The following is a 25,600-nucleotide window of genomic DNA, read 5'->3' as shown; positions in this document are numbered from 1 at the left end:
TGCGCAAGGCTGAGAGCGGGGTCCGCGCGCTCTGCGCGTGCTGTGCACCATAATGTCCCTCCAGACTCGCTTAAAAGGCTTTAAAAACGTCTTTGGAGAGGAAGTAACTGGACACAGGAGTTCTTTGCCTAAAACCTTGGGAATCAAGGACTGAATTAAAGGACTCTAAGCTGGAAATAATTTTTCTAAGCCAAATTTTAGTATGGTAATTCAGGTGGCCTAACCTTGAATAGTTTAGGGGAAAATGGTGGCCTAAAGATGCATCATGTGTAGTCCACTACGTATATTTAGAGAGAGCGTTCATGCTACCATCTTTATAATTTCAAAGCAACTCCTCCAGACATAGAGGGTGGGAAAAGGATAAAGAAAACTGTGCTGTATGGCTCTGTCCCCCACCCCCACCCACTAGCATTGAATATTTGTCAGACTCGGTTAAAATGAACACCAAGGGCCACTTCGAAGAGGAAGATGACTGTTCCTGAGTCCCACCTCAGACCTACGCAGGCAGACTGGGGGTGGTGCTGGGGACGGGCACCCAGGTGAGGCTCAAGGCATCATCTTGTCCATTTCCTTGCAAGAAACAGAAACCCAGCCTTGTTTAGGTGCTGGGGATACAGAGGAAATAGGAAAGCTGAATGAAACAAATAGGCTCGTATGATGTTTTCAAAAAATAATTATAAATATATTTAAGTTTATAGGTGTGTACCCAACCCAAACTTGATTTGAGCTAGTACAGATAAGTAAGGTCGCTCCCACCAGGGGCAGTGCTGCTGGTCAGTCAGCTGATAGACACCACCTTGGCTCTCATCGCTCCACACAACGGGGCAAGGACTCCAGCCACTCACTGAAGAGTCAAAACAATTGACTGGGTCCAGACAACCAGCAACGAGAGGGGTGGCAAGAGCTCTGTGGGCTCTCAAAGTCCCAGTGATCTAAGGTTTAAGGCAGGGTTTTAATCCGGGTAGGGAAATTGAAGAACTAATCCTGAAACCCAGACTGAACCGTGGCGATACAGACAAGACCTGCTTATTGAGGGTTAGAAGCACAGTGAAGCAGAAAAAGACCAGCTTTGAAATCAGGAAGTCTGCTTCCAAACCCTAGCACTTTGACCCACCAGCTATGTGACATCGTACATGTCACATAATCCTCTCTGTGCCCTCAGTTATCTCATTGGGAAAACGTGAAGATCATACCGGCCTTGCATATTTCACAAGGGATTTTAAATGTTCATAAAGCACCTAAGGAGACATACAAGACAAATGATTAAATTTTACTTAAATATTAAATTATTTAAATAGTATTAAATTAATACCATCATTGGTTGGCAGCAATGGCTTAATAGAGTAGTAGTACATGGGACTCCCATCATCCCTGGAAACCCATCATCCAGGACTGTACAGGAAAAACTCATTCCAGATGCCACTCTGGGGTCCCCCACCCTGGGCAGAGACTGGGCAAGGCTAAGGTATAGGTACAGAGCCTCAGGACCAACAACTCTGTGCACCAAGAACATACCCAACTTCATGGCAGCCACCTGCCCAGTGTCCCCCTGAGGAGGACGCAGGATGAACAGCAGCTTGTCACACAGCCCACACCTTTGTGGGCCAGGCAACTTCTTTCAAACCTGTTCTTTGTTCCTCTGGTCATAACCACCAGCATCAATATCACGTCAAGAGATGCTTTGCTACAGTGTTACTGCCTAACATCCCTGTAGAGTTTGCGAAGAAATTATCTATTATTTAAAGAGTCAGTATTACCATACATAGGTTCAATTTTATCTGAATAATAATAATAGGATTAATATCATAATAAGCAGCACATGTAATCTGGTTTTTCAATGTTGACTTCAAAATCTTGGTCTCTTGGCATAGGAAAAACAAACTGACTCAGATTGATGGGCTAGAGAAAGACTGGAATAAGTATGCATTACTAAAGAAGAAACCTCTATCCACCCTCCAGGGTTAAGAACAGTGGGTGAGATCTTGGAAGCACTTCTTCAACCCTCCTACACAACTCCATCGTTAATAACTCAAAGCAGATCACTCTGATTGGGTTTTATTTTCCTCCTTACCCTCATCCCAGCCACTGTTTTCCTAATAGCCCCAACCCAAGAGCTCCAAATATTTCCCTTCTGCTTTCTTTGAAAGCTGTATTACAAATATGCCTTCTCCCAGTGCTCCGTATCTTTTACCTCTATTTCTCTCCTCAACATCTAATCCCCTCCATGTCTAATCATTTCTCTGAAATTTTCATAGCATGAAACATCTAGGCAAATGCTGAGAAGAGCCCAGTTCCCAAATGAATGACATCATTGTAAATGCTATGTCCAGATGTCAGGCTGAAGTTTTTTCTGTTTTTCTAAGAGTTATTGTATTCACGTATACACACCCTTAGTTCTTGAGCATTTCTAACTCCCAAGTCAGTATGCTGTTCAGCCTCACATACAACAATTTAAAAGGGAAAAAAAAAAAACCAAAAGGACAAGAGGAAGGGGAGATGCACTTCACAGATTAAGGAACAGAGTCACTTGGTTGACTTCTAGTCTTAGGTCTGCTACTTCCTTGTTGTATCATCCTGGACAAGTCTCTTGACCTCTCTGTGTCCAGTTTCCTGGTTTCTTGAGTAAGAGATTGGGCTTGATTATCTCTGAAGTCCCTTTAAGTCTGGAGTGCACATGACCTGATTTTGCCAACGCATGTGTGTGCTATGCTGCAGTAAGGCCAGTGGTGACTGCAGTTGTTTCTCCTTGCAGTGACGCCCCTGGAGTGCCCATGGGAGCGAGCAGCCCACTGGCTCCTTTCATTCAGCCTTTACAAATCAACCCCTTGGCATCTCGAGCTGCTCTGCAGGAAACCAGACTAAGTGCTGGTCTTAAATCTCTTAGACTCACTAATTACATTCAAAGAAGACCTATTACACACCCCAGCAGAGCAGTCAGAGACACATAATAGGAAACCTCAGTTGCAAAGAAAGGACACCTAATTTATATGACACGGTTGCTGGGCCTTCTTCACTAACTCCTCCAGGCACTGAGCCAACATTATGGGCTCGGCCACCCAGCTGCTAAGCCAACACTAGGATAGGCGGGTATGATCTGTCAACTCCCAGCAAGTGGCGTTGGGATTCCCCTGCTGTCCTGGATCACAAAACCCCCAAGAGAATTCAGGCCAGGCCTGGCCAAATTCAACCCAATCTGGTACATCCATAGGGACACCGTATTGGGGCTTTAAGAATTTATCCCCAATCCTGGAAGTTACTGATAAACTACATGGTTTCCCTAACTCTCTCTGCCTAACTCTGACTTTTCTTTCAAGGGCTGCAGAATTTGGAATCAAACAGGTCTGGGCTGCAATTCTGGCTCTGCTGACTTCCAACTGGCGCTTTAGGTAGTCATTTCACTTCTTTGGGCCTTCATCTCCTCCCCGTTCAATATGGATAGTAATGCTTTCCACATGGGCAGTGCAAGGGTTAAATATGAAGCCACTAAGTACAAGGCCTGGAATATACCCTAATCACTGCTGCTGTTGGGGATGTCAGGGTGACATCCATCAGCCTACCTTGTCCCCTCAAATTATAGTAAAAGGCAATCTGCTACAAAAGACTGTACCCTAAAGGCAACAGTACCAGCATTCCTGTGTTAGAAGTGAACAGGGCCTGTGCTAACTCCACACAGAAAAATAAATAAAAAGATCATTATTAAATGTCTGAATTTACAAGGTCCCTGAGAAACAGCCTGCAGACTCTGGTGGCTCTGAGGCTGCTCTCTGAGACAGCGGGAAGACCATGAGCTTTGGGTCCTAAAGACTTCTTTTGCGTTTCAGTCCTGACACCTGCTCCCCTTCTATCTTTGAGTAGAGTTCTTGGGCCCTCTGTACCTAATTTCCTAATCTAGAAAGTGGCATGCCCTCTGACACACAGTGAGTCCTAAGAATGCGTGGGTCCCCTCCACCCTGCCTTTCTAAGCTCATGTGTTGACAGTGCAAATCAGATGACCACCTCTTCCTTTTACACAATTGTGACTCTGTTTCCTCTACGCTACTCCATTTGTGGTGTTCCATTTCCATTTAAGCTGTGGGGAATTATTTTTTAGTACATTTGAGGAGATTTGGATCAGACCGCCTTGAGAGAGAATATACTGGAAACCTGACATAAGCTTTGTATCACAAAAAGCAAAAAACTCCTTACTGAATCTTTTGGAATTTCTGAAGGTGGGGTTGTTCATGCTTATCTATCTGCAATAAACATCAACCCTGCAAGTGCTGTCTCCGTTAAACCAAAACCTCTTCAATATCTTGATTTTGTGAACTGGGTCTTAGGGAAAAAAAAAAAAGATGTACCTTCTCTTTTTTTCCATCTGGAAACAAGAAGTAAGAAAGCATGAGGGCCTTACACAAGAATTGTCTCTGTGGTTCCATACAGATAAAGAATAAATCTACCTTGTTGTTCACATAAAGTTTGACAAAAAAAGTTGTTTCTTAACAATTGTTCTATAGTTCAGATGTACAATATTTCAAACTCTCTGTATGAATGAGGTTTGGAGAACAGACCTAGTACAGCTGCCTTTTTAAATTATGAAATATTATTTATATATCACTTATAATTTACATATATAAACTGTTATGTGTGGTATCAGCTCAACTTTTAGCCTAAAATCTGTTTAGATAAGATGTAGTAAAGAAAGCAAATGAAATTTGAAGGTAAGTATAATGGTTAATTTTCTATATTAACTTGGCTGGGTCATGGTGCCCCATTCTTTAGTCAGACATTATTCTGGATGTTTTTGTGAGGGTGTTTTTGAATGAGATAAACATACTTAGCATAAAGCAGGTTGCCCTTCATATTATGGGAGGGCCTCACCCGATCAGCTGAAAGCCTGAATAGAACAAAAAGACTGCCCCCCGCCCGCAGGGCAAGCAGGAACTCTGCAGCCAACGGCCTTTGGGCTTGAGCTGCAGCAAGGGCTCTCCTCCGCCCCGCCCCTCCAGCCTGCCAGCCCGCCCTGCAGATTTCGGACTTGCCAGCCCCCATAATCACACAAGCCACTGTCTTAAAATAAATCTCTTTCTATCAGCATACGCACATCTGAAATAAGCTGAGGTTCTTGCCTTTGTCCGCATCAAGATCATTAGGCTTATCCAAGGACAGATGAAGTCAGGGACTAAATCTCATTTTGACACATTAGGATAAAGCTGAAGATTCTATCGAGAGTTTCCCCTAAGAGTCCCCTCAACTCCCAGCCTTTAAAACCCTCAAGATAAAGGACCCAGCCTGTGTTCTTCCTCTCTGGACCACACCTGCACCTTTCCTTTCCCTTCCCCTCTTCCTCCCTCGGGTGCAATGCCTTTGCCTTTCTCTCTCCTCAGTTCCAAGGGCCCCTCTGCCTCTGTAACTTGTTTCCTGAGCCTGCGCAGCCCAGCTGGCTCACTTCTACTACCTCTGTAACTTTCTAAATAAACTTTCTCTTAGATCATTAGACTTAGAATCAGAAAACCTGGATTTGCCACCACAGCCAGCTGTGCGATCCTGGAAAAGTCACTGAGCATTTGCCAACGGCACTTACTTCCCTCGTTTGTAAAAGGGGCACCACATGCAACTCTCATCTAATTTTGCAGTGGATTGAAATATAATAAAAAGGAGAGCCGTGAGACAGCCAGAGGCAACCTGGAGATCCCCTGCAACATCAACCTCTCCACACGGCTCTGTTTCCTGGTCTGCATCGTATAACTTTTTCAACATGCTGTGCACCAACGTAGTTCACTGCAAACACAGCAATTATCATCAGAGATGAAATGACACTGCTGCAGTGTTAATTACTACAGTGCAGATGTACCGTCAGATATCATACATAATGTTGTCAAGCCTTTAGTTTTAAATTAAAGTGCAACAAACCATACCGTGGCTACACAGCTCTTTTTGATTAATACAAATTAATGTTATTTTGGTGTCTGGGGAAACAGTGGGGATAAGGGGGTGTTACATCCATTGTAAGAACACATAGGCAAATGGTAGAACTCCGATGGATTCCCTGTCACTTTTTCCCTCCACTCTGGTCTCTACATAATGGAGAGAGTGAGCTCCATGAGGGCAGGGACCATGCCTGGCTTTACTCCATACAACCAGCTCCTGGCACATAGTCACATACATTGAATATGTTATGAATTACTGATGACAGAAAGAAAGAATGAGTGAATGAATATAGAGCCATGTAAGCAGATGGGGTCTAGAAGTGGAGCAGAGAACTAAAAGCATAATGTTTTATTCCTGACTACCCTGGTTTTGTGTTTGCTTCATGGCCTTCAGAATGATCTCAAATGCACCTCACACCTGGAGCTTTAAAATCCAAAATGGGGGACAAGTGACTCATCACAATGCAGAAGTTAATTAAAGTTCTTCATTGTGACATTTTGCAAGCAATTCTGCAGCCCACCAGGCTCTAGGAAGTATGGAAGATCAACGTGGGTCTTTCAACATCAGCGAAGCGCCCATGCAACAAGTCAAAATTAAGGGAAGGAAGAGAATGAAAATTACATGTTTTATTAATTTAATTCTCATCACAACTTAATTAGGGACATTTTTCCCAATTTTTATTGTGATAAAGTACACATATAAAATTTACCATGCTAACCACCTTTACGTGTACAGTGTAGTGGTATTAAGTACATTCACACTGCTGTGCAACCATCCATCTCTAGAATTCTTTTCATCTTGTGAAACTGAATATTTAAGCCCATTAAGCAATAATTCCCCATTCTTCCCTCCCTCCAGCCCCTGGCAACTGCCATTCTACTTTCTGTTGCTGTAATTTTGACTACTCTAGGTACCTCATGTAAGTGGAGTCATGTACATTTAAAGTAATTATTGATAAAGATAGGTTTGCTTTTATCATTTTGATGTATGTTTTCTATTGAATATATGCCTCACAGCTTTTTTATTCCTTGTTTTCATGGGGGAGATTCTTCTTATCTCTACCTTACAATTAAGGAAAGTGAGGATTCAGGAAATTAACTGAACTAACCAAAGTTCCCAAGAGGCAGATTGGGAATCTTTTTGACTCAAGAGACTTTGATTCTTCCAGAAGCATGTGCCAGTGTGTTTTCCAAGTATTGTGAAAATGTGGGCCAGCATATGATATGACCACTGCCTTGATTCAGTGGGCAACGATTTTGTTAAGAACATTAAACAGACACAGATGAAAGGATTTCTAGAAATGCAGGGAGGCCCAAGATACCTGCCCAATGAGACAGAGTATGTGTCCTATAAGAGTTCAGAGCAGCTTCCCTCATGCTGCCTTACATACCTTAGGTACCCACGGGTGTTACAGGTTGAATCTCATGGTTCTGTTCTTCATGTCATTTGGAGAGAATTAGAGAGATCCAGCCCACATCTGTGGGACCTACTCTTCCGAGCAGATGGACTTGGCACTGGGCAGTAAGCACTTTAATAATGAGTATACAATTACACCCAGAATTGGCCTAATGAAATACCCTGATTTTGGTAAAACTATTATCTATAAGGATGCTCATTGTACTGTTTTTGTACAATAGTGAAAAAGTGAAGGGGGTATAAAAATTCAACAGTAAGCTATGTATTTTTACAGTGGGATATTATACAACTATTTCTAAGTGATATTGCAGAAGAATAGTTAATAACCTGGAAATGTTCATGTTAGTAAAAATAATACATAGTATATTTATGTTATATATTAATATATTCACATATCACATAGCTTTATGTATTTATATATAAAATTGTATATGTGAAAAATAACATCTATTTATACACATATGTAAAATGATCTCATTAAAATATGGGTATATATAGTTTGAGTGTGAACAGTACATATACCAGAATGTTAGTGATTTTGGGTTAAGTGGTTGTGGGTGATTTTTATTTTCTTGAGCTGTTCTATATCTTCTTTACCATAAGGCCTGTATATTATCTTATTAATTTTAGAGATACATTTTACTTAAAGGTGGATGCAATGTCAAACAAACATATTTCTAATCATTTTGCTGCAAAGGAGTTTATGAATTGGGACATGAAAAAGATAAGCCCTCATTGCATCATCCTTACTAAATATGCGTTTATTTGAGACTGGAGAATAGGACTGGAGTCTTTGACAGGGATCATTTGGTTGCAAGGAATAGATAACTTAAGAAAAATATTAATTTATTGATAAAGTATCTGAGAAAGTACAGTTCAGGTCTTATAAAGGAACTAGAATAAGGTGGTGCAAAGGTTTTCTGAAAGTCAAGTATTTATTTTCCCCAATTCTCTGTCTCTCTCTGCATGGTTTCCTCTGTCACTGTTGGCACATCTGCTTTTCTTTCTCTCCAGCTGCCTTTCAGGTTGACTCGCTGGGCCCCATGTGACTCTCTAGCTCATATACTCAAAAGAGACTGTCCAGAGTTTCTGTTGATAGTTTCACATTCATAGGGGAGAGAAGATGATTGATGTAATGTACCTCAGTTAGCTTTTGCTACATAACAAACGACCCCAAAACTTAAGGACTTTCAACAACCAATTATGTCGCTCCCAAGTCTACAGGTCTGTGGGCAGTTCTTCTGGTCTGGGCCAGGCTGAACGGATTTTGCCTGGACCAGTCAGCAGGTGGATGATCCATGGAATGGCCAGCCTAGAATGGCTTCTTCTGGGATGGCTCTCCAGACTATGGGGTCATCCTCCAGCAGGCTGGCTCAGGTTTGTTTGCAGGGTGGTCTCAAGGTCCCAAGAAGGAGGGAAAAAGTAGGGGTCTACTCTCAGAACTAGCATGTTATATCCACTACATGCTATTGACCAAAGCAAGTGACAAGGCCAAGCCTGATTCAAGAGATAAAGAAATAAGACCCCTATATTGATAGGAGCAGCTAAAGTCACATTGTAAGGAGTGCAGTTACAGGGAAGGGGAAAATTCTGGCCATTTTTGCAACCTGCACATAATCTTCCAAGGACCCAGGCTGAGACAGGGTCCCTCTTATAGCTGCACCACATTTACTTATTTCTACCTCACCTGCTTGATTGAGGTAGCTAGGAAAGAGAGAGACTGGATAATTGTGCATAAGCTTTTCATTGTTTCAGCCTGGAAGTGACACTTGCCATGTCCCTTTGTAGACTATGACCAACACCAGTCCCTTGGGCTCTACCTTATGGCAGAATAAGATGGCAGAATAATGAGTAAGTGGGGGTATTTGGTGAGCATTACTGTCTCTACCACAGTGTGCCTTCTGCAGAACTAAACTAACTGATTATTTCCAAGACTAGCATCAGAAAGGTGGACAGGCAGGTAAGGCTAGTGCTACAAAGATATCAGAGGTTCTGCAAAGTCCTTAAGTAATCCGTGGGACAGAGGCTGGGCCCAAAAGAGTCAGAGTAAGCAGGAAGAAAATGCAAGTTGCTCTGCACCCAATAGCCCAGAGGCATTCCAGCCAGCCCCACTTAAACTCTTCCTTAAGTTTTAGATCTGCTCCTAGAGCTAAGTCAACCCAGAAGGCAAAGGCAACAGAAGTCACAGGTAGGAATAAATGTTCTAGAATCAAGTCTTGAGAGGTGCTAAGGTAATAGGAACATGAAGCTGAACATCAAGTTCAAAGATGAAAAAAGGGAAAGTAACACCAAGCAATTAAGATTAGCCTCTTGCAGGGACCGAAGCAAGATGGACTCGGGAGTGAGGAGTAAGCCTGAGAAAGTTTGAAAGAGGAATCTTGTATGAGTCTTCTGTGGCTTAGCACTGAGGCCACCAGCTGTGAGGAAGGATCAGAGTTCCCATTTTGTGCATCATCTGGTTACAGAGGTGAGAGAGGGACCTAACCAAGACACGCCAGACTGGACACTCAAGACTGCAGACCTAAGCCTTCAGCCTCCCACTAGGATTTGCTCCTTTTCATCTGTTTTGGCTTCCTTGTCTCTCATTTGGCCCTTGTAGCATCTCACTTCTCCTAACTACTTTCTCCAATTTCTCATACATGGGATTTGAGCTTTTGCAGCATCTCTACTTTCCAAATATTTATGGTAAGAAGACAAGTTAATTTTTATAAGATGCAATGTCCAAAATATTAGAGTTGTTGAGGTCTCCTTTGAGTTTCTACCTCAAATTCCTAAATGATAACATGGTTTATATTGCACAGAAAGTACCTTAGAAGCCAGGTAGGGCAGGAATGCCCTCTGGGGAGGCTGCTGCTCCATACCCCACGTGTGGACTCAACCTAATGTCCTCCCATCAAGAGGAAGCTAAAGGCGTGGGGCTAAGCGCCCTGCAGGGTTTGATGAGAAATGGAAGGAGAGCCTTGCTTGATCTGTTGCCCATTACCTTACAGGTCAGTGGGACCATGTACAACACTGGAAGACACGTGTCCCTGCGCCTGGACAAGGAGCACTTGGTCAACATATCAGGAGGGCCCATGACGTACAGCCACCGGCTAGAGGAGATCCGGCTACACTTTGGGAGTGAGGATAGCCAAGGGTCAGAGCACCTCCTCAACGGACAAGCCTTCTCTGGGGAGGTAGGTGGGGTGGTTGGAGTACTAAAGTTAAGCGGTAACTAGTGAGATTATGGTGCCTATTTGTGTCTATGGTGGGATAACAGATGGAAAGATATTTCTTGAATCTATGAAACAAGGTCTGTACCTTCTTTATCCATGTCTTTTGCAAGTTGACATGGAAGTCTCTAAAGAGGTTCCAGTGTTTATCAGGGAAAGCCACAATGAAAATGAGTATTTCCTTCTGACGTATCACTCACCTTTCTTGTGATTCATGTCCTAAGTTATCTCCAGGGCATTATTTCAACCCCAAATCCCTACCTTTCAAGTCCATCTTCACTTTCTTCCATCTGGATGATCAGCCTTCCGTTTGTCACATATGACAGCATAGATTTCCACAATTCTCCTTTCTGGTAGAATGGGTCTTATTTGTGCAAAACTGTAATTTACTGTGAAATAAATGTCAGGCAACTAAATAGTCACCATAAATGGTGAGTGTCATTGTTTGCCACCATCAACTCAGACAGAACTCAAGTCATAACAGTGAACAAAACCACAGTTTCAATGATAAGATGAGCGCTACAGACTAAACAGCGAACATCTGTGTGATGACATTGACCAGCAGGGTGTATTCTATCTGACCTCTTATACCTCTCTTACACTTGAGAGTGTTTATCAGCTAGGGGCCAGGGGTACTTAAATGCTAGATACCCTGTAACTAGGTTTCTGTTTAAGAGTCCTCAATAACCGATGTCAAGACAGCTTTGAAATAACAAAAGTATGTACCTTATTATCAACATTGTCTTTTTAAGTTATTTTAATCAAGATCATGCTTAAACATGGTTTTGTTTTTAATGTCATAAGACCATACACTAAGAAAGAGATGCACAACCTTAATGAGTCCAGTGGCTAGATTTTAATAATTGTTCAAATGCATCAACTGAGAACCTTCCTAGGCATTCTGCTACATACCAGGAATACAGAGATCAAAACAGAGTCCCTATCACAGAGGAGCTCAAAGAGTGCCATATTCAAATCATCTATGTATAATGTCATGCTGTAATGGAGAAGTACAAAGGCCTTTTACTTGAAGGGGTTGGGAGAAGCTTCACCTTTGAACTTAGCTGAGAAGAGCAGCAATGCAAAACAATTTTTAAAGCATCAGGTTTGGAGTCACAGAACCTGAGTGTGTACCTCCGGCTTTGATACACACTAATTGTGTGATCTTGAGATGGCTACTTGATCTTTCTAAGGCTGTGTTAGACAGCTCTCAAGGTTACTTTGAAAATTAATTGGGAGTCCAGATGTGAGGACCAGTAGGACTCAGTAGCTGATAGACAACAAAGATAAAGAGGAAAAGAGAAACAATAAAGGCACTAATGTGAGTCAGGGCACTGCACATTGGGGAAACTGCATATAGAGTTCATCAGTGATCAATTAGTAATGGCTGCATAGAGGACCGGGTTGAGCGTGAATATGGGTCTCCTTCCTGAATCTGTAGCAGACATTCTAGGATTGATTAGAGATGTCTGCCAAAGGACTTATAATGAGAAAATTCCAGGAGTCACATGTCCTAGAGCAGGGCAACAATTTATGAACTGAGAGTAACTGGAGACTGGCAATCTGAATTAGAGAATATTCAAAATTAGATGAGCACGTCCTTTTAAAACCACAAGTTATTTGTTGACTTACATGTTCACATATTTGTCTACTGTTATTTCTTTGTTTTTTCTCCCCCACTGTACTTTGATATTCTAGTGCCTATCAAAATATTGTCTCAGAGTAAAAATGAACTTATGAAAGAATTTATTCAATGAATGAATGAAAAAATGTAGATGGTTACCTGACTAAAATCTTTACATTGTAGAATTCCTTAGAGTTGCTTGTTTCTTCAGTATGTAATAAGGGGCTCTGTAATTTTTATATGAACTACAACTTGGGGTAAATGAGCACTTCCAAATCCCTTAAAGGAAGCATATGACAATTTGATCTGTCCATGTGTTCATTTTCTTAGACTCACTCCAGACCACAGATATCAGACACTCCAAAGAATCATGTTTTGAAAGTTCCAGGAGTCTGATGATGAGATTTGTGAAGCGCTTCCTCAATAGTACTCTATTAGGTGTTCTTAATGAAGAAAACATTTGCCTATCAGAATTAACTGGGGATCACTGTCAAAATATTGACATTTGAGTCCTTCCCGCAAAGCAACTGAATCAGGGTCTCCAGGAATGTGGTCCAGTATGTGCATTTGTAAAAATTCCCCCAAGAGATGTTGGCTAGTGACTACTGTGCCAATTTCAGCTTAGGCTCTACCTGAATTATCCCAGTTTCTTACACTGGGACTTAATCAGCAAAGCCATGCAGCTGGATATGGCAAAGCTGTGTGCTTTCTAGACAGATGGGATTTGGAGAACAGCTTCCCAAGCAGGGTAGCCACACATACATCCTTTGCTCCAAGGCAAACTTGAGCATTAGCCTCAGCATAAGTACAGCTAGACTCGCCCTGGGTAGACTACATCAGCTGTATCACAGTTCTTTCTGAGCCCCTCCACCTCAGCACAAGCGGTCTTAGTGTGACTGGTCTATAAACTGATGTAGGTTTGGGTGCAAGAGATTAGAATGTTGGAAGCACCAAAACAATCTCATATAAAAAGGAGTTGGCTAGGAATTTGGCCTTTGAGATATTTTAAGGATTTTGGTGAACAAGAAAAGTTTGGCACCTTCTTTGTGGTGTGAGGGAAAAGACCTAAGCTCAATGGGTAGAAGTTCCAGAAAAACAGAGTTCAGCTAAATATATGTTCTATGAGAGTTGTCAATCAATGGGATGAGTTTGTCTCTGAAAATAGCGAATTCCCGTCAGTGGGATTATTAAGCATGGAATGGAATTTGAGAACTTCATAAAAGTGACTCACATCCTTTTAGCTTTAATGCACCTTCTATTGCTGACATTCTACGTAGTCCATGATTTCATTATAGAAAATGTCTTCCAGTCGGATTCTACTGGAGGTGAGCGCCAGTTAACGTAAATATATCCCATCCTGTGGGTTAACGTTTTATATTTATTTTGTGCTATCTTCATAGACACCTTTGGTCTTTGTTTTTGGCTATCCGCTGAGAGGACCCAAGTAGACACTTCAAACAACAAAGCATGTTTTTATTTTGTTGATGATGAATAATCACATTGCCATCTGCCCCATCTATCATTGCTGATCGTGATAAGTCAATTAATGCCAGGCATTTTCCTTGGCACAGTGCAACAGTCGTTATCTGAAGAGCTGTAGATTAATTGCCATCTTGTCTAATGAGGTTATTGTAATTGATGGTAATCATTTGCTTTGTTTTATAAAACTGCGTGGATGTACGACACAGTCAGCAACTGCATTTTTATAAAAATTACTCATGTCATACACCGAGAACTCCTGGATGCCTTGTTGGGGGTTGGTGATAAATGAGCATATTCAGGGATTCAAATGTCTCTATTTTTTTTTAAGAAGGTAAAATTAACTGTTTTTAATAAGTAAGACCCTTAGCTTGCTAATCATGTCTAAGTGGTTAGATTAATGTCCAGTATAAAGTAGGGTGTTTATGAAAAGAAACAAATACATTAACCATGCAAAAGATAATATTTGAAAAGAATCATGCCTGTGGATTAAGTTGCTGTAGTGAGGCAGACAAGAAGCATCTTTCTTATTTGGGGGAAATTGGAAATGTTCATTTTAAAAACCTTCCTTAAGTTCTTTTTTTCAAAGAGGAAAGGAGGAACACTAAGAAGTGCCCCGGCCACTTCACGGGGTACCTGGGGCCAGAGCCTCCTGTTTATTTTACCCACCCTTCGCATGGCCATTGTGCTTGTGCTGTGTGCTGAGCCCTGCAGCCCAGCTCCCATCCAGAGAAGCACTGACTGGGCTGGAAATCCACAGCCTGGCCACCGTTTGCATGCTGTGCGACTTCCTTTCATTCATGCATTCATTCAGTTAACAAATACTGGTTGAGTGCCTACCACATGCTGTGCAGTGAATAAAATGAGGAAAACCCTGCCTGTAAGGTGCTTACAGTCTAGTGAGGGTAGATAAACAATAAACATAATAAATGAGTAAGTTTATCTAGAAAGTTAGACTGTGAAAAATGCTGTGGGAAAAGATATAGATCAGAGCAATGGGTTTCAGAGGATGAGGAATGGAGGTAGTGACTTACAAGCATAAATAGAGTGGTCAGTGTTAGTCTCGTTGAGAGAATGACATTTGCGAGGTTGCCATGGAGATATCTAGGGGGAGGGCATTCCAGGAAGAAGCAACAGCCAGTACTGCAGCTTTGAAGCGGGAAAGAACTGTAAGCATTCTAGGAAGAGCAGGAGCAGCAAGAACACGTGTGTAGCAACAGGGTGTGAGAGGTCGGAGACGCAGGCCTGGGGCCAGGGGCTGCTGCAGACCATGTGCCCTTTGCAGGGACCTGGTATGCACTTGGCTTTTACCCTGAATGAAATCTCAACCACAATGATATATATTCTCCCAGTTAACCAGTAAATACTATCTCAGTGAGGTGGCCCTTAGTATTATCTCCTTCTCAGCTGGGGAAACTGAGGCTCAAGACCATCCAGACAATAAATGTTTGAGGCCGGGCTTAGCTCAGGTCTTCTGATTCACAGCTTTGTTTAATATAGACCAAGGTTTTTCCACAAACCCCTTAATAATGACTGTTTACCTACTCTGAGCCCTGGCCCAGTGGGGAAATCAAAGACTTGTAGACCTCGGGGCCTGCCATTAAGGAGTCTGCAATCCAGCATAGGGCGCTGTGTTCCCAGACTGGTTAACTCCCTCCAGTTGGAATAGGTTGTGCTTTTCAATACTTTTCCATACACCTTTTGGGCACTTGGTAGATATTGTTGAACAAAGAGATTGAATGAGTAAAGGATGATAGTTTTGAAAGACTGTCGCTTTCAGAGTGCCCAGATTATGCCCAGTATATCATTAATTAAATTCTGTTGTCACAATGGCAAACCTAATAAGGTTAATGCCGATATTAACAGAAGTTCTAAGCATTTTATGTTAAATTATTTAAATACAGGATAAGCGGGTTCTTTAGGGTACCTGGGAAGAGTAATGGAACAATTCATAGCTGGTATACTAGAAAAATTCATTTATATTTCTCATTTAAGCCCTGGAATTATTCCCAGGATCAGATCAAGGAACTTATCTTTGCCAATGCCAGAAGTTGAAGTTCTGGATTCTGGGAGCCAGCCCTACCCTGAGTGAGCAAACTGGCCTTCAAGAAGCAAAGCAAACAAGTCAGAAGCCCACACGGTGATAGGGCAGATTATGACAATACCAGCGAGCAGATGAGAATGCTGATGTGAGGAGAGAAAGTTTTCTCTCTGGGCATTTTTGTTATCACTTCTGGGGAAGGACAGCCCAACCAAGTCAGCAGCTTCCTGCATTGCCAATTTTAGATGCACACCATGGGACAGCCTGAGAGAGAGGACCGCTTGCTGCAGTCTCTTCATTACCCCATTGACTTCAATTCCTAACCTGTGTCATAATGCTCACCTGGTCCCACCAGGATGACATTATAACCAGCACCATCCTCCTCTCCTTGAGCCTGATCTAGCCCCTACTGCTAGTCTAAAGCAAGGAAGGAGGTGTTATATTACAGACAGTATTAAAGACAGGCATCAGCTGGGACTTGATCCAGGTTTGTCCTAGAACTTAACTGTTGCCATGGAGACCAGCACTGTTGCAGCTTTAAAAGTGTTGAATGGGTCTTCCTTTATTTAGTGACCAATGGCACTGTGATTAGGTACGGCTTCCAACACTTCTGTGAACTAGCTCTATTTTTTTTTAAATCCATTTCCAAAGCCACAGGAATAAAATCAACTGGAAAAGAAGGTGTAAAGTAAGACTAATCCATTCACTACTACTCTGACCAATGCCAACAGTTCATTAAAATTTGTAGAGATTCCACCAAAGGTTACCTCTCCCACTTCAAGATACAGACCTGCTATTTAGAAAGAACAGGTTGGCTTGAAGCCTCCATATGAAGTGTCACTGTTGGAGGCTCCATTGAGGCCATCTCTTCCAACCCACTTACTGAACAAAAAAATAAATAAATAAATCAGATGCCAGGGAGGGCAAGAGACGTGCCCAAAATCACCAAGAATCAGTGGCAGAATTAGGACCTGGACCCGTTTCCTGACTCTTAGTTTTGAATTTTTAATTTTTCAAATAAAATTCTAAATGACATCAAATCCCAAAATTCATGATATCAAATCCCAAAATTCATGACATCAAATCCCAAAATTCAGAAGACCCTTTTAGGTCATCAGTTTTAATTGCCCAGTAAAGCAGGTTAGCCTGACACTCAGGTTTCCTGTCTTTGTGAGCAGAACACCATCACAAGGGTGTTTATACTGCCTCCAAAAGCTAAAGACATTGACATATTATTTTACAAACATGGGCACTGATGAGCATCCATGGGGAAAAGGATTTAGAAGTCACCAAATCACTCCCAATAAAAAATGCCACCAATGTAAGAACCATAAAAGTGCCTGCTTGCAAGAAAAGTGGAAATTGATGATTGGAAGACTAAGGGAGAAAGTGAAATGCTTTAAAGATACTTTGCTCTCAATATGAAAAAGCAATCATACTATTGTATTAACCTAAGGATATAAGCTGCTTTTCTATAGTTCAAATCCCACTTCCCTGCCCACTACCCCCAATAATCATTTAGAACAGCTCAGTAATATTAAATATAAGTAATCTAGATAATAATATTGCAAAATTAAGTCATTATACATCTAGCCACACCATGGAATGTGCTGCTATACAATTCAAAATAGAGCTGTTTAAAAACCCTAGATTCATTTGCTCTGACATATCGATAAACTTTTGCTGAAACAAAGCTAATCATCTCAATGGTGCCGACTTAATTGCTCGCCAGTTGACGGATAATAAACAGACCTGAGGATTAAAATATGAACTAATTACTGTACTCAAGTGCATTTACTTGATTTCATGTTCCATTAATTTTTTGCATCATTTCTGGTGGAAGCCTTAGATTTATGGTCCCCTTAGATGAATTATGGCACTTAGTTGCCTATGGCATGCTCATGTTCAGAACTGGTTGGAAAGGGCAGAATTCTGGGCAGTAAATATTTAGCTGAAGAGCCTAGGATCTAGTAAGTGAAGGTAATTATCCATTCCCAAATACCAGCCAGAGTCAGCCTCTATAAATCTATACCCATCTCAGCAGTGAAAGGGCAACTCTGGGATTGCTCTCATGATTATTCATTGGACAGCTTCTTAGGGGTCGTCTCCAAGAACAGTAGTTGCTTTGGCCTGGAAGAGGGCTGCAGGGAAACAGGGGCAAGCACACCATGAGAACAGGACAGTGGCCTAGGAGACAGCCACTCAGACCACGGGACACAGGGCAACATTTTGACTTAGCCAATCTGACTTCAAGACCCCATTCTGTCACTTGCTGGCCTTGTGATCTCAGTAAAAGCAGAATTGGGCAAGCCACCTAGCCCTCCTCAATCTTTTAAACTGTGATATGGGGCTAATAATGCCAATCCTATATCCGTGATAGGCTGATTGTGCAATGCAAAGAAAACACTCCCATGATCAGGCTTGTTAAGCTACAAAGCATTGTGTGAGTTAGTTATTAGTCAGCCTAAACCTTGGAGCCCGTCTAGTCCAAAACCCTTACAGTTGAGACATATAAAGATAATCACATTGTACTCATACGATTACTACCACCAGCTTTCATTTATGGAGAATGTACTGTGGTTCAGGCATTGTGCTCAGTGCCCTGTCACACCCAATCTTCACCAAAAAAACCTGAGCTAACACTAATTAGCACCATTTCACATGTGCAGAAAAGAAACTTGGAGCAGCTAAAGGACAAGCCTTGGGTCATGTGGTTGGTATGGGAAGAACTAGGATTTGAACCCAGGTCTCTGACTTCAGCTATGTGCTGAGTGACCTTAGACAAGTCACCTGGCCTCCCTGGGTCTGCCTCTGAGTACCTGCTTAGAATGGGTAAGTCCACCCTCTCTACCCACCAGTGCCCTGCCTGTTGCCTAAGGTGATCTTTTAGGCCCTCCCCGTTCTGCATGGACATTATGAACAGCCTGTATTTTTTCTGGCTGTCAAACGAGATAGGAGCTTATTTCTTCAGGCGGCACAATCAGCATGGGAACTATGACCCGGCCTCATTTTGTGTGCCTGCTGAGGACTGTAGCTTCACTCACCTTCCCCTCTCAGATGGAAGTGACATACAGATGCCCAGTTGTTTGTTGTTTTTTTTTCTGTCACTTCTTTGAAATATAATAAGCAAGGCAGGGCCTATCTGTAAATTTGTTTCTCTGTTCCCCTCTACAAGGCGTGAGAAGCCATGTTCCTTAGCTCAGGGGTAACTGGGGTGAATATGTTTTCTTGCTTTGGATCTATTTGCTGAGTTAGAAACTTCTGGACTGGGCCTTGAAAAATGAATCCTGCAGGAGCTATTGGGCAAAATGAGCTTAGCTGGGAGGTTTTATATCATGCTCCCAGCCAGGAAAAGGGGAAAAGCCCAGAGATCACCAGCGCCCTGTGTCAAGACTCAGTGTCCTGCACCAGTTTTATTCCAGAGCAAATCGCTATGTCTGCTTCAGGAAAGGCTCATGATGGTGGACCCCCGTGGCCACCCCAGAATGTCTGCTTTTGCTTCGAGGTCCTCAGTGGGGATCATGCATTTCCTGTCTGCTGCCCCTGGGGAGGAGCTGTGACCCACCAGCACGGGCAGTGGCTAATTGTAGAGGTTGATGGAGATCGCTAGTCGTTTACTCCTATGTTCGCATCCTGGCTCTATCAGGTATCAGCTGTGACCTTGGGTAAGTTACTCAACCTACTTGTGTCTCAGTTTCCTCATTAATAGGATGAGACTAACAGTGATGCCCATGCTATCAGGCATGATTGAGGAATAGTTTCTATACAGTCAAATTCAGCAAGTTTAACTGATTTCACAAATATATGGCCGTATAACCACTGCTAGAACCATGATCTAGGACACTCTCATCACCCTGAAAAGTCCCCCCCAACCCTGACCCCTGGCAACCACCGAGCAACCACCACCAGTCTTGTTTTTTTCTTAAATTTTAATCAATGGACTCATACAGTATGTTGTCTTTTTTTAACTTTATCTCTTAAATTATCACACACTATAATTGATTTCCTTGGGCATATAGTTCTCTAAATGTATCATGCAGGTATAGATTTACATAACTGTCATCGCAGTCAGGGTACAGAATGGTCGCACCCTACAGGCTGTTTTGAGGATTAAGAGGACCAATATATTTTAAGTGCTCAGAACAGTGCCTGACACACAGTGAGTGCACAAAAAACAGGAGCCTGGACCCGCAGCAACGTGCTTCTGCAAGCTCCCTCTCCCAGTGTCCACATTGCTACCTTCTGTCCCCATCTAACAAGAATCCAGAGTGGCATCTACACTGTAGGTGAAATTCTTATGAGTCCTACCAGCCATTGTGAGTTGGTTCCAAATACCTTTCCTCTAAGAAAGTGGGCCTGGCGCCCTTTTCTGCTTGTCATTTTCTTGTTGATGTCAATGGTCCCTGGAGGAAATCTCCCTTTTCCTTCACAAAAGGCACCCTCCATTGGTCAGAGTGTTTGTTCCCCTCAGATGGCACCTTTTTCTAATACTCACATAGGCACCGGACAGGCCAGTCAAGCCCCTGCCAAACCAGCTTGAAATTGTGCAGAAATTCATCAGCTTCAGCGCATACAAGGAAGTCCACTCCCCATCCTGGCCTCCTGGGAAGCGCCCTTCAGCCCACAGGTAACAACTCCTTCTTGCAAAGGGCACCAGCAAGTAGAGCATTTTCTCATCCCCTGTACCTCTGGGCAAAGCCTTGAGCTGCGTGAATAGGATGATCACATGGTCCAGTGCCCCAGGTTGAGAGCAGTTGGTCCTGGGGTGATTGTAATAGCCCCTTCTTTTACTCTCAAAATTGCCCTCCTTTGCATAATGAATCTCAGGGTCGCAGTAGGTCTAGATGACCTTAGGCATCAGCTTTCAGGATTTCCTTTCCCTCATCCAGAAAATGAAAGGGTAGGAGTCGCTCCGTCAGGGCCCTTTTAGCACCAAGAGGCCCCTGGAAGTAAAATCTTCCTGCATAATTTTGTCATCAGCCATAAACGTTGATCGAGGGTCACTGTGCTATCTGAAGGGTCAGAAACACTGATCTATGAGAAAATCTTTTTGCTATCTTGGAGAGGTGCCCCATTGAAGTATATACTCATAAATAGCCACCATCATATCTCCTTTAAGATAAAAGCTTGGGAAATTAAGCTCTTCAATGTGATCCAAAAATCAAAACTCAGATTGTTCTGTGCCCTTGGGTATACCACTCTGACTTCTTAGGATGCTTAAAGTATTGCACTTCCTGTCCCCGCCCCCGCCCCCCCCCCATGATGCTGCTGACATACCACGCATGCACGCATCCTGTCATGCATCACTCACTCCGCGGCTGCCCAGGTAAAATGCTCCTGTGTTTAATATGATGTTTTACTAGAAACTATGGTTTTCCCTTGAACCATTTTGCTTGTATATTTTAATTACAATTTAAGTGATTTCTCTACACAGAGCACCCCTAGGAAGAAACCCCAGGAATTATCATCATTAGCCACTTAGGCTTTGTTTCGGTTCTGGTCTTTGGAGAGCCAGAATGGCAAGATGACTCTGCTACCTGAAACTCCTCCCTCAGTCCCTCTTGGAGTGTCAGTATTTAGCCTCCTTTGCCGTCAAACAAAAGGGAGGGCGTTTCTGTTCCAAAAAGCAGTTGCAGGCTTTGCTTTTAAAACCTCAGGGGCATCCACTAGTCCCACCAAGCTCTGTTGCTGCTTCTGGAGTATTCCTTTAGCTCGATTGACATTATTTTAATTTTCTTGGGGGTGTGTTTACTAGCTGGAGGGTGATTTTCCCCTTAATTAAAGAGCAGGTAGATTCCGAAGCAAACAGAACAAAACCGGCCCTTTCCATCCCCTGCCTGGCTGGCCGCTTCCTCCTGCTGGCCTCTCCTGAGTGTGAAGGCAGCTTCTCACCACACCTGCCTCTTCAAACTGGAAATGGGATGGAATGGCAGCGAGGTACGGCCTGTCTTTCGATGGAATCAACCAGCCCTTGGTTTTAATTCATTTAACTTCCTGGAGCATATGCCAGTTGGGGAGCAGATTGGGGAGTGTTAGCTCTGTCTCTCCAACAGAAAAGCCACATTCAGTCAATACAATTTGACAAAAATTCATGGAGTTGAGCCAAGACTTGTGGAGCTGGGGGCTGCACAGGTGAACAGTCCCAGCTGTGGTCCTCACAGGGCTCAAGTTCCCATAACGGCAGCTCACTCAAATGAGACTAAGCTACAAGGGGAATTTACGGGAAGGCCTCTGGGATATGTCACAGGACTCAGGGATGACTGGGCCAGTGAAGGGACCGGAAGCCAGAACTGAAACAAGGTCATGACGCCAGGAAGTGCTTCTGCTGCATTTCCTGTCTCTTCTTTACTCTCAGGCACTCCATAAACTGGCTTTCTGATTATCTGTGCCTGTGGAGGGCGTACACAGCCCCCTCTTAAACTCTCAAGTTTATGTCCATTTGGATCAAGATCATTCTGGACTGACTGGCTGGCTGGCTCTTTATCCCAATTCCAAATTCTCCAAAAAGGAGATTTGATTTTTCTAACCTCAATCTGATGTTCTCTCTGACCCAATCAAGTAGGTCTACGGGATGGGATCGTACAGATAAACAGGTCTTGGGGGTCCTGTTCCTATGGTGGGGAGAGCGGTCATATGGAGAAGGCAGGAATTGTCCATGTGAACACCCCAAAAATGTCTACTATGGTGGGAAGGATAGATAGTTGTTTTCTGTTTGGCCTGACAAAATCCACAAGCTGAAGTGCTGTTGACACATTTGGCTCCTTGTCAGAGAAGGCTTTCTGACCGGAGCAGGATCTTGAAAGAGAAATGTGAACATGGTGAAAACAGGATATACGCCTCCCAGACAAATAGGAATGTCACTTAGTAGTAGAAAGAATAACTGTAGTTAATCCATAATGTGCTCTCAAAGAATTTAACGTCTTGTGACTGAGTGTCATAACAATCTTACTCATCACGGGGCATCACTGGCACGTCACAACCTTGGCATTTGTCTTCCTGGCTGCTGACACTGCCGCCCCCTCCCTCCTAGGTGCCACTGCATCCACCACAGGTGGGCTCAGAGGAGTTGCTTAGGGGTTGGTGTTAAGCAAATACATTCAAATGCAACACTTATTCTGTGCCCTCCAACAAATCACGTAAGCTCTTCCCAAATGAGAAAAATGGTAATAGCAATACCAACCTCGGAGGATGGTTGTTTGGATGAAATGAGAGAGTGCAAGGTTAAGAATTGTAGCGAGCGCTGTCTGGCAGAGTGGATGTCAGAAATGTTTGTTTTCAGCCCCTTCTCTCTTCGTCTGTTTGCTTTTCCAGTAGTGGGCTAATAAGATGACTCGGATTTAAAAAAAAGAAAAGAAAGAAAGAAAACAAAAAGAACATGATACAGACCTGGAGGTGGGTATAGTCTACCATTGGGATAGAATAGTTAAAAGAGGACTCCCCACACACAAAAAAAGGGGGAACACTTCAAACATAATTAATGGGCCTTTAGACATGTTCCCAACTCTTGTCTCACTGTCAGTTTCTAGAACTCAGAGCAAAAAAGAGAAAGAATTGTTACTATTGTTCACAGTCACTCGTCGACTGGGCACCATTTTGACTTTCTCGGTATGAAGTCTGTTGGTGCAAGCCATCCTCTGTGGCCAGTCCCTCTAGCTCCCTGGTGTCAGTCGGAGACCATCTTAGGTGAGCCCAGGTGGTTAGTCTATGACAACTGTGTCTAGCATCTGTCCCTTCCCACAGCCCTGCAACAACCCAAGGACTTATTCTGTCCCTGTGTTGACTTAACTTTTAAGAATCCCAGAGGTAGGACATTCTCCAAAATCCTTGTGACTATCGAAGCTTAGGATATTCCCATTAGGATTGTTCTTATTATTGATGTTCTGAAAATGCCAGCAAGTTAGAAACACAGAGCTTTCTGGGGCAGAGGCTGAGCTTGATCAATATTGCAGGATATATTATTTAATTTTGGTGCTTGTTTTAATTATAAATAAATTTCAGTAACAGTGGACCTTTAATATTGAAGAGGCTTTTTTTCCCATACTGGCATGAATTCAATTTCTTTTTTAAAAGGAAAAAGAATGTTTGCTTGAGATAAGAGCTGTGGATCAGGGTTAAATTTGCAAAAACCAACTACTTCCTTAGCTATATAGCATGATTCACTTCACTGCAAATACACGTTAATCCCTTTAACCTTGCTTAAGTCCCTGTTGATTTTCTGGCCAGATTTACAAAACATTTCTACTAGGAAATAATGCCAACATGTTCAGAAAGAGAATCTGACTCAGGAGAATATATCCTCACATCAGAATGCTTGACAAAGTCTACACAGTGTGTCTAATAACTTTCTCATCAAAGACACAGAGGAATGACTAATTCAAAGTCATGAATAATCTCTAAATTCTGTTAAATAAGTTACATATATTCCTCACAGATACATGTGTGGGTTTCTGCTGTGTGAATTGCTACGCCAGCTCTAGGTTCAAATATGAATAATGCACAATCTGTGTCCTCAGGGAGCTTCTGTTCTAGTAGGGAAACACAGTGTTTCTTGCTGAGTTCTGTGCAAGGGGAAGGCAGGGAATGCAGAGGGAAGCCTCTTATTCTCTGCACTAAAGCTGCTGGCATGGGGTTACAGATACCTCCAGACTGCATGGACTTAACTCTCAGCTCTGCTGCTGATCCTAGCCTTGGGCAAGTTATTTACCAATCTCTGCCACAATATCCTCATCTGTAAAATGGAGATAATGACTTATACCTCACTGATACATCATCAATCCTAATTCAGTAGCCATTTCAAAGAGATGCCTGTTCAAGATTTATTACTCTTTAACAGTGTTTTCTGAAAAGAAATGTCACCTCAATATCCACATCATTAGAAAAAACAGACGTTTATGAGATTTAGCAGAATAGACAACACATGCCCGCTGCGGTTCTCAGTTCTCCTTTCTGGTCCTTCCAGGCCTCCCTGTCTACTGTCATTGCATAGTGACTGACAGCTCAGGTTTGTCTATCCTGCTGAAATGCCCCTGGAGAGGGCTGCCTGGGGCTGGAGAGTCGGTGGGTGGGCAAGAGGTGGAGCAACACATTGACTGTAAAGGAGCGTTAGACATCCTGGACTATCTTTCTTTTAGGAATACTGGAAACTTCCACTCAGAATGTCAGTTTCTCCTTAAAACAGGTTTCTCATGCATAGGCTGGTGGGAACAGGATCCAGCTGCCTCTTCAATCACCGGCAAATGAAGAGAAAACATGAGAATTCACTCTTGCCTGAGCTGGAGGCAGTGTCTGAAGCAAGGAAGGAGGGTTGATTGCTTGTAAACTTGGCCGTGATAACTGTCAGTCAGGGAAAAAAAAAAAAGCAGCACTAAGAAGGTGGAAATTAAAGACTCACAGTTGCCTACTGGCTTGTCAGGCAGGCCCTAGTTAGCTAAAGAAAGTGCCCAAGACATGATTATATACCAGGGACTTTCCCCTGCCCTGGGTGTTAATGTTTCTAGGAAGGGGGGTACTTACTCACTCACTGGGTCTGGCGTGTGTGTGAAATTGAAGGTAGTGCAGAAAAAGAGAGCAGGTTAAGCAACTTGAAGGTACCAGCAGTGAGGGCATGTCGCTATTTATAACAAGAAGGCCAAGGTAGGCCTCACTGAAAAGATGACATTTGAGCAAAACCTAAAGAAGGTGAGAGCGCTGGCCCTGAAGGCAGGTAAAAGAAGAGCATGTCCCCAGGAGGAGCAGGCAGTGGCCAGGCCTGAACGTAAAGCTTGCCCGGTGCATCGAAGGGACTGCAGGGCGGTCAGAGGGGTGGAGCGGAAGGGGCATGAGGTCAGAGGCAGGGCTGGGGAAGGGCAGATCATGCTGGTTTGGGGGAACAGTGCGAGGACTCCGGCTTCTCCTCTGGATGGGAAGGGGGTCCTTGGAGAG

At 43.0% G+C, this 25,600-nt stretch overlaps 1 protein-coding gene across 2 annotated transcripts in view; it reads left to right on the top strand.

Moving 5' to 3' along the window:
* The window catches only part of CA10 (carbonic anhydrase 10), a 440,279-nt gene that overhangs the window by 330,119 nt on the left and 84,560 nt on the right, over positions 1 to 25,600 (top strand). For both annotated transcript variants that reach the window (XM_054585427.1, XM_054585428.1), the window contains one exon: positions 10,314 to 10,499. In XM_054585427.1, the coding sequence (XP_054441402.1) occupies positions 10,314 to 10,499 (186 nt within the window). The remainder of the gene's footprint in view (positions 1 to 10,313; positions 10,500 to 25,600) is intronic.

The sequence above is a fragment of the Pteronotus mesoamericanus genome, unplaced genomic scaffold, assembly GCF_021234165.1.
Source record: "Pteronotus mesoamericanus isolate MK-2021 breed Mesoamerican mustached bat unplaced genomic scaffold, CSHL_Meso_final contig_84, whole genome shotgun sequence".
Taxonomy (NCBI): domain Eukaryota; kingdom Metazoa; phylum Chordata; class Mammalia; order Chiroptera; family Mormoopidae; genus Pteronotus; species Pteronotus mesoamericanus.
The sequence above is the reverse complement of the archived record's forward strand: the minus strand, read 5'-3'. Positions and strand labels throughout refer to the sequence as shown.